At 38.8% G+C, this 13,193-nt stretch overlaps 1 protein-coding gene across 1 annotated transcript; it reads right to left on the bottom strand.

Annotated features, from left to right (window-relative positions):
• Positions 1-1,840: 1,840 nt before the first annotated feature.
• Positions 1,841-3,743, bottom strand: LOC144060966 (C-X-C chemokine receptor type 4-like). Its single transcript, XM_077580951.1, has 2 exons — positions 3,624-3,743; positions 1,841-3,383 (listed from the first exon to the last, which is right to left on the bottom strand). Exon 2 carries the CDS (start codon positions 3,375-3,377, stop codon positions 2,256-2,258), a length of 1,122 nt encoding a protein of 373 aa, XP_077437077.1. The 5' UTR covers positions 3,378-3,383; positions 3,624-3,743; the 3' UTR covers positions 1,841-2,255.
• Between the last annotated feature and the right edge of the window lie 9,450 nt (positions 3,744-13,193).

The following is a 13,193-nucleotide window of genomic DNA, read 5'->3' as shown; positions in this document are numbered from 1 at the left end:
AGTTATCTGTCATTGGGAAATTTTATGTTTTAAAAGTACTAGTCACATTGATACTTGGTATCGGTATCTGTGACTACGCACGAATTGAGTACTCATAATGGGATCGGTCTGAATTTTTTTTTATTCAACATCCCTCATTTTTTACCTTCTATTCAATTAGGTTATTAATATATGTTTAACAAAGTAAATATTATAGCCTGCTCTTTTCCTTATTAAAACATGTTACCGAAATTTTGGGGGATTTTTTGGGGCAATTCCCATTTATTTTAAGAAAGAAAGAAAGAAAAAGCTTGTATCTCAAGGCACCACTGTATTTTAAGAATGTAAGTAAATATCAAGCAAATGGACTTTTACTTTTCCTTATTAAAACATGTTACCGAAATTTTGGGGGATTTTTTTGGGGCAATTCCCATTTATTTTAAGAAAGAAAGAAAGAAAGAAAAAGCTTGTATCTCAAAGCACCACTGTATTTTAAGAATGTAAGTAAATATCAAGCAAATGTACTTTTACTTTTCCTTATTAAAACATGTTACCGAAATTTTGGGGGATTTTTTTGGGGCAATTCCCATTTATTTTAAGAAAGAAAGAAAGAAAGAAAAAGCTTGTATCTCAAAGCACCACTGTATTTTAAGAATGTAAGTAAATATCAAGCAAATGTACTTTTACTTTTCCTTATTAAAACATGTTACCGAAATTTTGGGGGATTTTTTTGGGGCAATTCCCATTTATTTTAAGAAAGAAAGAAAGAAAGAAAAAGCTTGTATCTCAAAGCACCACTGTATTTTAAGAATGTAAGTAAATATCAAGCAAATGGACTTTTACTTTCCAAAGCATAACTTTTTTCCCCCCGTTTGTCCTTCCTGAGGTCAATTTACTCCCTCCATCATGCTGCCTGTGTGCGCCAGTACATTTCTGCTTATAATAATGTGATTCTCCAGTCAAATGCTGATGCATTCTGACAGGAAAAGAAGCAGATGAAAAGGCTTGGGATGAACACAGTGACGTGTTAACCTAAGATCTCTTCCTACACCGGCTGCAAGGCAGTCAAGGTCTTATGCTAATCCTGAGTCATTTGGGAACATTTCCAACTGAAGAACCACCTCTGGGTTTTATCCTGTTTCTCTCTAAGAGGCCACAAATATCCATTAAGCATCTGACTTGATGGAGGCACTTCACACCTTTTTACATGTAAAGAAATGGAAATATACCTCCATTGGTTTGCTGAAAGGAGGCCCGACGATGCTTTGCGCAGCAGCTATTTGGCGGCTCCATTCTTCTAGGGTTCTATTGTTGTCAGCTTCCTTTAGTCTCCAACTTGAACATCACTCTGTCACCAGTACTAGCTTTATAAAAAAAAAATAACAATAAAAAACTCCTAATTGGGGTGTCAATGTTTGTAACAGAATAGATTACTATAGTGTGAATACCGAACAAAGAATGTGTTTGCTCATTTGCATTCTCAAAATTTATAACCCATTTTGTGAAGACAGTAGGTGAGGGGCTAACAAAACTAGTGACAATGGTTAAACACTTGTATACAAGCCCAGTGTCAAGAGGGCAACAATGAATGGGGTCAAAGGGGAGCTTCTCCTTTTCTTACAGCGCCATATGGATTTTAATTATAAAGGGAGACTCTTAACATTGGTGTCAGGACTGCTTAGGATAAAAGTGCACAGATGTTGTTGCAATTACAGGGTTCGCACAGCCCTCCTTCTGCTTTCCAGTTAGATCAGGTGGGGACATTTGTGTTGGGAGACCTCTTGTCTCCACCTAACACACCCATCCCCCAGCCCCTGGGGGCAAGTGCTTGAGTGAAAACACACACACAACACAATCAATATAAGAAGTATTGAATGTTTATTTTCAGGTAAAAACAAAAAAACGGCAACACGCATAAAAACAAATTTTTAAAAAGCAGCATGCAATTTGTTTCAAAACTTCCAGTGTGAATGACAACAATAAATAAAAGCTTTCAGATACTCACACAACTTAAGTGCGAACACACACAACACTCTTCAAACTATTTACAGTTCCCAGAAGCAGCTACATCCCTCACTAAAGACATTCTATGCCAGACCTATGACCTCACAATTTTTACAAAAACAAACTTGACTGTAAAGCACAAGGAAACAACTTTGCTTAAAGGAAACAAGGCAAACAAACTGAAATTGTTTTTTTTACAACTGTACAAAAATGTAGTAAAATGTTGAATTAAAGCTTAGTTTCAAGTCTCACATTTTAGAGTTTCAGTCGAGTTAACTTGACAAAACACTGGAAGACTCTGACTCAGTCGACACTGATGAAATCTGCCCGCGCTTTTTCGTCATGAGCGTCGCCTTCTGACTTGATTTGCTGTTCAAAGTCAACGCGCTCCTGGCGGACTTTTTGAATTTAACACCCAGGAAAGCGTACAAGATTGGGTTAAGGCAGCAGTGGAAATACGCTAAGGCTTCGGTGATGGAGATCCACTTGGTCACCGCTTGCTCCAGCTCACAAGATGGCACGATCACGTTGAGCATCATGAGGGTGTCCAGTAAGAGGCCCACGCAATACGGCAGCCAGCAGGAGAAGAAGCACAGGATGAGGATGACCGTCGTCTTCAGAGCTTTCTTCTTCAGCGCTTGACCCTTGGCGCCTTGTGACAGTTTGGCGATGATGATGCAATAGCAGATGAGAATGACCAGGCCGGGTAGGACGAAGCCCACCAGGATGTGCTGGAAGCGGAAAACCACCGTCCACGTGAGGCCGCTCTCCTCGGGATAAATGCGCTGGCAGATGATCCTGGATTCGGGCAGCTGGATGCTTCCGTCGGCCAAGAAGAGGATGTTGGACGAACTGGTTTCTTGCGTTCTGGCGAACACCAGATCGGGTACGGTGAGGATAGCGGCAGGTAGCCACACGCCCACATAGATGATTTTGCTCGCCAGAAGCTTCCTCGTGGCTTGACTGTTAGTGGCCCTCACGACAGCCAAGTATCTGTCCAGGCTGATAAAGGCCAGGATGAGCACGCTGCTGTACAGGTTGACAGTGTAGATGATGTGCACAAACACACACAGGAAACTTCCAAAGTACCAGTATTTGGCTGCGTCCACGGCCCAGAAGGGAAGCGTGAACACAAGCAGCAGGTCAGCCACAGACAGATGTAGCCGGTACTTATCTGTCATTGTTTTGACCTTTTTCTGATAGCCCATCACGATGACTACTAATCCATTGCCAATCACGCCAAGAACGATTATAATCCCAAAAACGGCCGGCAGGAAAATCTTTTTGAAGTCGTCGCCGAGAGCTCGGTCGCACGGCTCCTGAAAGTCCAAGTCGAAGTCGCCGGACTCCTCTGAGATGTTGTCAGAAGTGTTGGTGAAAAAGAAAACAGACATAGCGACCTAAATGAGCAAAAACATGGTGAGGACAGTCAGACATGTGGAAGATACACAAATGTAAAACAATTGTATTTTGAAACTTTGTCTTGAAATGCTTTACACATTTTTGGGGGTTATGCACTCAAACTATAGAGAACCTGAAACCTATTAAAAATTAGTGAAACCAATTTGTCACACGTAATTATCCTTTGCAGAAAAGCAATTGCGGTATTTATGAGATAAAAAGAACAGCAACAAACTCACCTTCAAGTTAAGAAACCAAGTTAATGAAACGTTAGGACAGCTGTGTGTGTGCGCGCATCAGAACAGGGTTTTGTGAGTGTCTGCAGCACGCGCCTCAATAAATGCCGTGGGTGTCCCAGCCGACCCCTCCCCTGAAGGAGGCGGGGCCCACTCTTCCAAAAACGGGTGGGCTTTATAAAGATAGAGCGCTCTGCAACTTTGGTTTCTTACGCCCGCCTCATTTATGAAACAGAACATCTGTACTTTGCTTATTATGGATGCAGCATCGTTTACATTTCTTAATGTACACGCACATAAACACAAATACCGGAGGTTGCAAAATTACTCACACGCTTCAGTAGAAAGCTAAATACTAGTTTGGTAAAAAAAAAAAAGGGAAAAAAAAGAATTATTAATAATTCATATCCTGTACTTTTAAACAATTACAGACTAAAATGTACTTACGTAAATACAAAATATTGAAAAAGCCTATAATGTTGATAATAATGCACAGATACCTGTTTTCAAATGTAGAATAAAACTAAAAATACAAAATGTTAGAAAAATATATAATCAAGTAAAGTACAGATATGTGGGGGAAAAAACTACTTAATTAGTAAAGTGTTTTTTTTGTTTTTTTTTTAATTTTGTTACTTCCTGCCATTGAGACATACATGAGCACAGTCACTTGCTCAGCAGACACGCACACACACAAGCACACAATATAGATGAGAGGTCATTCAGTTGAAGTGGGTTGGTGGACAATTGCAACACTTTTGGCACTACAGATTTTATCTTTATTAAAGACCCTGAAATTCAGAGATTTCAGCTAGAGAGTCACACGTGTTCGAAGATTGCTGAACATATGCAAAGACTGAGAGTTATAGCGTTAAAACTTTTCTTCATTTCAGTTCTCCAGATGTTCTGCTCAGACATGTGTTACCCCTCACTTACTATATAAAAACCTGAGCATCTTTCTTCACGTAACCTGCACAATTGTGGTGTGCAGGTAGCTAGCGAGTGAGCCAATAAGGAGTAGTTGAAATGTGAACCAAGCTAGCAATAGCATTTAGCATTAGCCAAAGTTTTAGCACTGATTGATTAGCGATGTTCATACAAGCTACGTTCGTAGTATCCCACGACCAAACTCCCTCAAGAAACGCGATGCAAATTATTGTTTAATTTTGGGTGTGAATGTAGCATAAGTGTTCTTAGATCCCTTGAAAGACATTTAATAAATCTTTGTTATGATCTTGATCATTATTTTTATTTTTTTTTAATGATGAACTCATCATCGTCTTACCATGTGCTACCCCGTGGGCCAATATGTTCACATTCAGACATTTCCACAGGACATCTATAAAAACTTTAAAGTTTTACTATAAATCTCTGATTGGTTAAGGACCTTTTACGTTAAAGAAATGCTAACGGGATACAAACACAATAGGGTTTAGAGGTCTGCAGACCCGGGTCGATAGTGGAGCTTCAAAGCAAACATGGTGAAGCAACATTTAGCTGTTATGCTGCATGCAAATGGGATAAGCTGTCAACAAAAGTAAAGTCAGCCCCAAGTATGCTATGCCCCCCCCCCCCCATTGAGAACTATGATTGGGATCTTTTAAATAATTTTTTTAATCCATTTTCCAAAATTGTATTCTTGCTCTGTATGCACTTTTAGTAATTTTGTTTGTTTGTTACAAGTGCTTTTAAATGTTATACTTTTATGTGACACACATCGAGTGTATGTGTATGAAATGCACTTATATAAATAAAGCTGACTTGCCTATAATGTTTTGGATGTCACCTTAAGTGGGAATCTCTTTTGCCTTCATACAGTGCTTAAGTGTTATGTCTACACTCCAAAGTGCTGAATAACCCCAGTGGATGTGTAAAGTACCTTACATGTTATAATGAGGGATTTCAATCAAACAGCCTTGGGGCATACGACTCGAATCTCTCTCGCAGCTTTGCCAATCCTCTCTGATTTCAGTTAAGTTAGTGATGACAGGTCCCGGCCACACCGAACCCGCCTCCCTCCTCAGAGAGCAGGCAGGCGGGTGTCTGAAACTTAATCTGCACCAGGAGACATGCAAATGCTAAGCCGCGTCTTTGAAATATGAGACGGGTGATAGATTTTTATACATTGATGTGTGTCATTGATTTCATTGCTAACAAGCTGGTTTTTAAAGGCATCATGCGTGTTTTGAATAAAAATGCAAGTACACAGTCACACTTCATGTTGCAATCACCTTTCAGGCCCGGAAAAGATTACAATTCACGCTACTATCAAAAAATTCACCTCAACTTACAGCTGTGAGTTTCCAAACAACCGCAGCGAGGTGTTATGCAACTTTGAGAGAGGGGCGATATTTTCAAATAGGGAAGTTCACACATTGTACACAATAATAAACGTTACAACCATCTGTCACGGTTTGCTGCAGAGGCTTGTTTATTTTTTGGACCAAAATATCACCTTCAATACTAACTACATAACATGAATATGATGTTGAGCGTTCCCACCACAAAACTGACTCACAAACATTATTTATTATATAGCTCAGTCATCACAACTTTGACAACTACTATCACCCAATGATCAACAATCATCAGTCACACACTTGCTGATTGACCCCCAAGAAGAGCAACAAGCACTTCAGAGGCTTATCAAAGTGGCTTTACACTCATCTTTTGTGTTTGGTGTCCTCAGAGGGACTCCCGATGAGAGAAACGGGCAGAATCTGTAGCTCGGAGAAAGGCCACTGTATTGCTATGTTGCTCTTATCAACACTATCCAGACGAAGGCATTTGCTGTGTTATCAGTCTGTAAGCACAACTCCTGGGTTTCATCTGAGCGCACTATTTCGTCTTAACTTTCACTCGCCCACTCGGTGAAACCGTTTTTTTTTTTTTTTTGTTATTTAGAGATATTTTTGTTTTGGACTTGTGTCCTCAAATTCCCTCCACATGCTCCTGCATAAGTTTGGTTAGATAGAACAACAACACACCTAAAAAAGTCAACAATAAAATGTATTAACAGGGCTACGTCGAATTACGAATGGCCCGACTTCAAGATATGTGCAGTCACTCGGACGTTTTTATTTTTGTTTGTTTTTTGTCTTAAGTTCTTCAACTCATTGTTCAATAAAAAAAAGAGGCTTCAAGCTGTTTATTGCAACTCCCCGTTCAGGTTTACTGTTAGAATAAATAAGACACTAAGTGAATTACCGGTACACAATGTGTGTTGTCTTACAAAGCTCAGCTAGCTTAATGCTAACGTAGGTTGAAAAACGCGGCCGACAGGCAAACAAAACTGGTACGTTTGATAAAATAATACTTAGAGGCATATATTCTTTGTTCTCTGCGAAAACTAACATATCTTATTTGCAATGGTCTTTTGTTTTACCATCAATTCTATATAGTGATTATTATTATAATTCAGTTGCTTGGTTTGGTCCGTAACATGTCAGAAAATGTGAAGAAATATTGATCAATGTTTTCCAAAATAAAAGCAGATGTTTGCAAATGTTTTACTGTCGAGAGGCGGAAATTCTGTGTATTAGCATGATTTTACATTGAATAAGGTCCCTAAACGACTAATCCATTTTCAATAATAATCGACCAATTTAACAATTGATTACTTGTCTATTTATCATTGAACCTCTGAACTGTATGTTTTTATAAAGTACAATAGGCCTACTGCAGCTTTCTCTGTGTTTAAAAATATTTTATTTATTTATTAAAAAACACATTACAAATTTATTTGTTGGGTGTTTTTTGAGGCAGAGTAAAATATGAATGTTTTTTCCATTAACTTCAACGAAGGAAGAGTTACTGTATGACTGTGGTACCAGAATGAATTAAAGTCATAAGTCAAGGTACAACCATGTATTTAAATAGGAATATACAGAAGTTTCACTACATCCTCGCTTCACAGTAATACGTAATTTTGAGTGTCACAGATGAGGGACGCGTAAACGAGTTTGGCAAACTGTGGCCAGCAGGGGGACTCCATATGTTGAAAAGATTATCTATTTTTAGATTTTTCTTTGTGTGTGTGTGTGTGTGTGTGGAAATAATTTATTTTATTACCCCAGGCAACATTTTTAGGGATGACCAAAGTGCACCTGTATCTGTGATGGCCCCTTGACTGAAAAATAGACTATTAGAAAAAAAAAACCTGCTCGGCTCCAAGCGCCTTTGAGGCTTGTGGATGCATCAGTGTGTTTTGATGATAACGCTCTATATCTTTCCCAATTTTGCGCCTTTGTAATAACAAATTACAAAATAATGGATCGACGTTACATCCATCTATGTTGATGCAGTACATTCATTTATAACATCGACAAAGAATTATAATTGTATGTAGCTCTTTAGTTTAAACGAAAGCTAACTTGTTTATACAGGTAGATTTAAAATGGCAAATGCCCAAAAAGTCACATTCGAGGCCTCTAAATCACAGTGAGTGTTGGTATTTGATAATAATTTCAGATTCATTCAAAATCATGCTTCTAAAATGTAGGTGTTTGTCAGTAGCATTATTGGTTTAACTCCCATCCCTCCAAATAGAACTAATCTTTAAGCAATTATAAGAAGCATAATCACTCCAATCGATGCACCGGCATGGCTTGTTCGTGTACATGGAGCTTATGACCGTGCACCATTTTGATTTAAGTGATTCCCCTCCTTAAAACAAACACGATTCCTCCCTACCAGCTCCAGCAGGATAGCTGCTGTCTCCACTGTCGGCACGAGGATTCAGATTGCTATCGTCCTCGGCATACAAAAGATCTGCGAGTTACTTCGAATACAAATCACAAGAAGTGTGAACGCCGGCGAAGGGGGCTCGTCACTAAAGAATGGCTATTGAAATGAGAATGGCAGCGAGATAAAGGAAAGAGAGCAGTGGTGCGCAGTCAACGGCAAGCCTTTAAGTGCACCTCATGCCTCCGCAGGATCATTTCCGCATAATGACACCTTTGCTTAAATGTCACCTTCACTTTTCATGGGTCTTGTAGAAAAATAACAGGCAGCCTTGGTTGTTAAAGTTGACTACGTCAGATGTTAACTATGCACGGTCAGTACCAGAATGATAAAAAAAAAAAAAGAGAGAGAGGAAAAAAAAAAGTCTGGACTCCATAAGATGCTTTGAGATACTTTTGCGAGACTAAAAAGCACAGTTTCATTTACTCAGGATCTCATAACAAATCTCCATTAGGTTTCTTTAATGCGTATGTAATGTGCCATGAGAGCTCATGATGTGAAATGATCCAATTTCACTTAATTTGTCTGAAAATTATTATTAGCATTAGTTGCCCCTCCCCTGCAAATTGTGAGATCCCGAATGATTTCCATTGTTCCTGTGACAGTGACAATAAAGTGCTACTCAATTTTATTCTAGTCAAGAACTTCAGCACCTCCATTCACATCAGCAGTTATCCGGCACGATTGCGATGTACTGTTAGCTAGCTAGTTATTAACGTTGCCAGCAAGCTGAATTGTTTGTTAATTTAAAAAAAAAGTATATATATATATATTGAAGGCTTATAATAATAAACGTATGTTTGTGTGAACGTGAATGTTTTTGGAATCTACTTCAGGAGCTGAGATATCAATTTTTTTTTTTTTAATATTGTTGAATTTCAAAGAAAACATCAGGTTTTCGGGGGGGGGGGGGACTCAAAAGTCACCCATGGTTTTAGAGGCATGTTTTGCCAGGGGATTTAGGCCTTAATGGGTTCATTAAAGAACATTATCATATTCATCTTAGGGGGACTTTAACTGCTCTGACATGAAATGGCAAAAAGTTTATCCACATTGACATTAAACTAGATGAAATCTTAAATCTTCCTGCAAGTATATCAGCATCCAGCATTTCAGTCTCCGTAAATCAATTTTGTTTTGTGGTGTGCCGCAAGAATTTTCTATAAAATGAGTGCCTTGGCTCAATGAAGGCAAAAAGCCAATACTACTTTAAAAATAAATGTTGGGAACCACTGTTTTAGTTGTAGGTGGTTTTATTCATCCAACACAAGAATGTGGTCTCTAAAATATTCTGGAGCGAAGAATGTGGTGTTTTTGTATGACTTGTTTTGATATGAATGCGTACGCACCTGCAAAATGTGCGTTATTTCACTCTGGAATGCATTGCATGACTTCTCTATCTAGCTTATCATCTACCAGTCAAGGTTCCATCAGGGCATTTTTGTGTTCCAACTTATTCAAGGGAAAAAAAATGTCAATAAACTAAACAAAAATCGAACAAACAGATGAAATTTAGAAAAATGGGCCAAAATGAATGATTCAATTTCCACACAAAGCATCCTGTGTTTGAAGTAAGCACTTACTTAAACAATGGAGCCTCTTAAAAAGCACATTTCTTATCTTGCGAAAGGCACCCTCTTAGACTTCCGACTTTTCACTAAGGTTGCATGTGTTGTCGGCCCATTTAAAGCACTTTCCTTGACCTCAATCAAGGTCACAACGCTCCACTAAAATCAGAATGTACCGCAAGGACTATGCAGAAAGAGCCGCACATCCACCCTGAATACAAAATCTTTCTGAGGCTCCATATTCCAGTATGAAATTTATTCATGCTTTCCTACTTTTGTGCCCACCGTGCGTGGCGAAGTTATTTCAGGGTCACTGCAGGACATCAATAGAAACACATAAACAAATGTCTCGCTACTTCAGTAGTAGTAGACTGAGAGGATTTATTTCATTTTTCTTCTTTGTGGAATACTAAAAAGGTAATTTCTTGGCACTCAAGACAAAGTTGGTGGGCGCAGACGTTGGCAATTTTCATGCCGACTACCTTCCTACATCCTTCTGCTGCCTGTTCCGATATTGAGTCTCTACATATCAAGGAAACTGGGGAAAAAAATTCAGAAAGACTGAAATCATTTGGTACTGTCCTTAAGCATTAAAGAAAGAGATGCAACACACGCCAAGACTGGTTGGGAAATGTGTGTTGCGTAGGACGTGTGGTTTTGATATGACTTCATAATAAATGCAATCAGGGTTCCCTTTCCTTTTTTACCAACGTCTCCATTGTGGTTTTGCTTCAAATTTACACATGTTACTAAAATGATTTACACACCACTTTAAATATTTAAAGACCCTGTTAAGTGATTTCGTAGATGTTTTTTTCCGAAATATTGTACTTTATATGCTTGAGGATAATTGCTGAAAACGTTTTTTTTTTTAAATCAAAACAATCCTCACATATCAAACTACAACAATTCAAACTCCAATGATGTTCAATGAGCGGAGAGCTTCTATCACCAAGTTAGTGCTGCATTCGAGGAAGGTGGGAATTCGGATTGATCCCACTCGAATTGTCCAACTTCTCCAAGCGTTCGAGGCAAATGTAAACAACAAAGATGGCTGATTACGCAGTCAGTCCAAATCACCTTGTGTATCGCAAAGTTATTTTAAGTAACTAAATAAATGTAATAATAAACCAAGCAAAAAAATACATTAATAATTGTCAAGTGATATCAAATTGAAGGCGTCCTTCCCAACTCGGATTTTTAATTTCAAATTTCAAAAGAGCACACTTCCTGGTTTAGAAAAGTCCGACTTCCCACCTTCCTCTTCTCCTTGAATGCAGCATTAGATTGCCATTTTGACATGTAAAATGCAATTGTGACGTATGCTAGGCATTGCCTGCTCTTTTTTATTATTTTTTTTTTTAAAGGTTTTCTCAAACAAACAATGTGCCTAAAGAACGCCATTGTTTATCACTTCTTTAAGTTCCAATACAATCCTTTTGCTGCTTTTGTCAGTCCCAGCAAGTGTCCTTTCAAGCTCCCTGTAGGTGGAGGTTCCTCCATCTGGCCCACAAAGACCTTGTGGTAGAGGCTTAGCTCGGCCCTGGCCCCTGATCACCTCAGATAACAGAAACAATGTGCCAGATGACAGCAGATAAGCTTTCGAGAGTCAGGTGACCAAGGAGAAAGAGCCAATCAACCAGCTGCCAACCGGACTATATCATTACCTCCTATAGTAGAGCACTTCAAGTGCTTTATGCACTTGTCAACGTTAAAGTGGAAAATAATTCTGCTTTACAACCTCCGCTTTAATGTTTTTAGCTGTTTTTGTATGCATGAAGTGAAGTTTGCCTTGTTTGAAACCATAAACTGTTGCCGATGCAGTTGTCGAACCACTTTCTAATGCATGTTACGACTTTGAAAAAAAAAGTGAAAAGGAACATTATAAGTGGGGTATTTTTCTGCATACTTGGCCATTTTCTAGTGTGGGGAAATCTACAGTATCACTATCTGTCATTTATTTCTTGTGATTTACTCGGGGAGTCAGTTTTTTTTCCAAATACGTATTTGTATGCGCGGCGGCCATCTTACATTGCCACTCGCAAAGCGAGCCTAATTTCAATACTTTGATTTATCCGCCGCGTTTATATGTTATTTTCTGTCTCTTTGTTGAGAATGCCACAGTGTGTATATACTGTAAGTCCGTGTGTCTGGCGTGTAACCCACCGTGACTACACAAGCAAAGTTAAATTAATATGGAGAAACTCAGATGCAGCACAGCAGCACACTTTTGTAGGAAACCGAAACCGACTAATTTATTGTGCTTTTTTTGACCGTAGAAAGTTAAAAGTGGAAATGTTGGCCATTTGCATAATGACATTTGTGCGTCACGGTTTAGACCGGGATATGGGAGTGTAAAACATAAAAGGGGTGATCCTGAATATTTCTGAAACGGGAAATTTAATATGACCTTAATGCGAATATTGACTACTTGTAAACGTAGTCACAGATTTGTGCATTTGTTCACTACGTGAGACATTACTGCCATCAAAGGGTCAGAATGGAATATTATTGACGTCTATGACTACTTATAAATAGGGATGGGCGAGTACCGATACCAGGTATCAGTATCAGTATCAGTACAGACGCCAGCCTTATTTTAAGGTATCAGTACTCGTGACAGTGACCGTTACCAGTATCGACCACACTCTAGTGGCCGCTTGACAATCAGGAACTAGAAAATAGAGAAATAGAAAATTTATATTCATTTCATGCAATTTTTAGGAATAATACTATATTGAGATTTATAACTCTTTTTTTATGTTATGTACTCTTGGTATCAGTATCTGGTATCGGTGACTAGTCCAGAGTTGAGTATTGTATCGGGCTGGAAAAAAGTGGTATCGAACATCCCTACTTGTAAATTCAAATCTAAATCTGGGCAATGTATTCTATTAAAAAATAACTCCCATGTACACTGAACAAGAATATAAACGCAATACTTTTGTTTTTGCCCCCAGTTTTTGTGAGCTAGGTTCAAAGATAGAAGTATTTCTATGTACACAAAAGGCCATTTCTCTCTAATATATTTCACAAATGCGTCTTAGGCCCCGCCCACACGAAAGCCAGTTTCAATGTATCCTCGCAAGCTTCTTACAGTTTAAACCGTTCGTCCACATGACGGCGTGATTTTGGAGCTTGAAATGTCATGTTTGTTCTGTAGGTTGCAAAAAAGTTCGGGGAAAAAAAAGTGTTCGTCTTCTTCTCCGCTTTCCGTTAACTCCCTGTGGCTGCGCTACAGCGCCACTCCAGTCTTGGCATA

This window comes from Vanacampus margaritifer, chromosome 11 (assembly GCF_051991255.1).
Source record: "Vanacampus margaritifer isolate UIUO_Vmar chromosome 11, RoL_Vmar_1.0, whole genome shotgun sequence".
In the NCBI taxonomy this organism is placed as follows: domain Eukaryota; kingdom Metazoa; phylum Chordata; class Actinopteri; order Syngnathiformes; family Syngnathidae; genus Vanacampus; species Vanacampus margaritifer.
Note: the sequence above shows the minus strand (reverse complement) of the source record. Positions and strands in the feature narration are given on the sequence as shown.

What these genes read in the sequence shown, in the direction of transcription:
- LOC144060966 (XM_077580951.1), bottom strand. Translation starts at nt 3,377, where the DNA reads ATGTCTGTTTTCTTTTTCACCAACACTTCTGACAACATCTCAGAGGAG.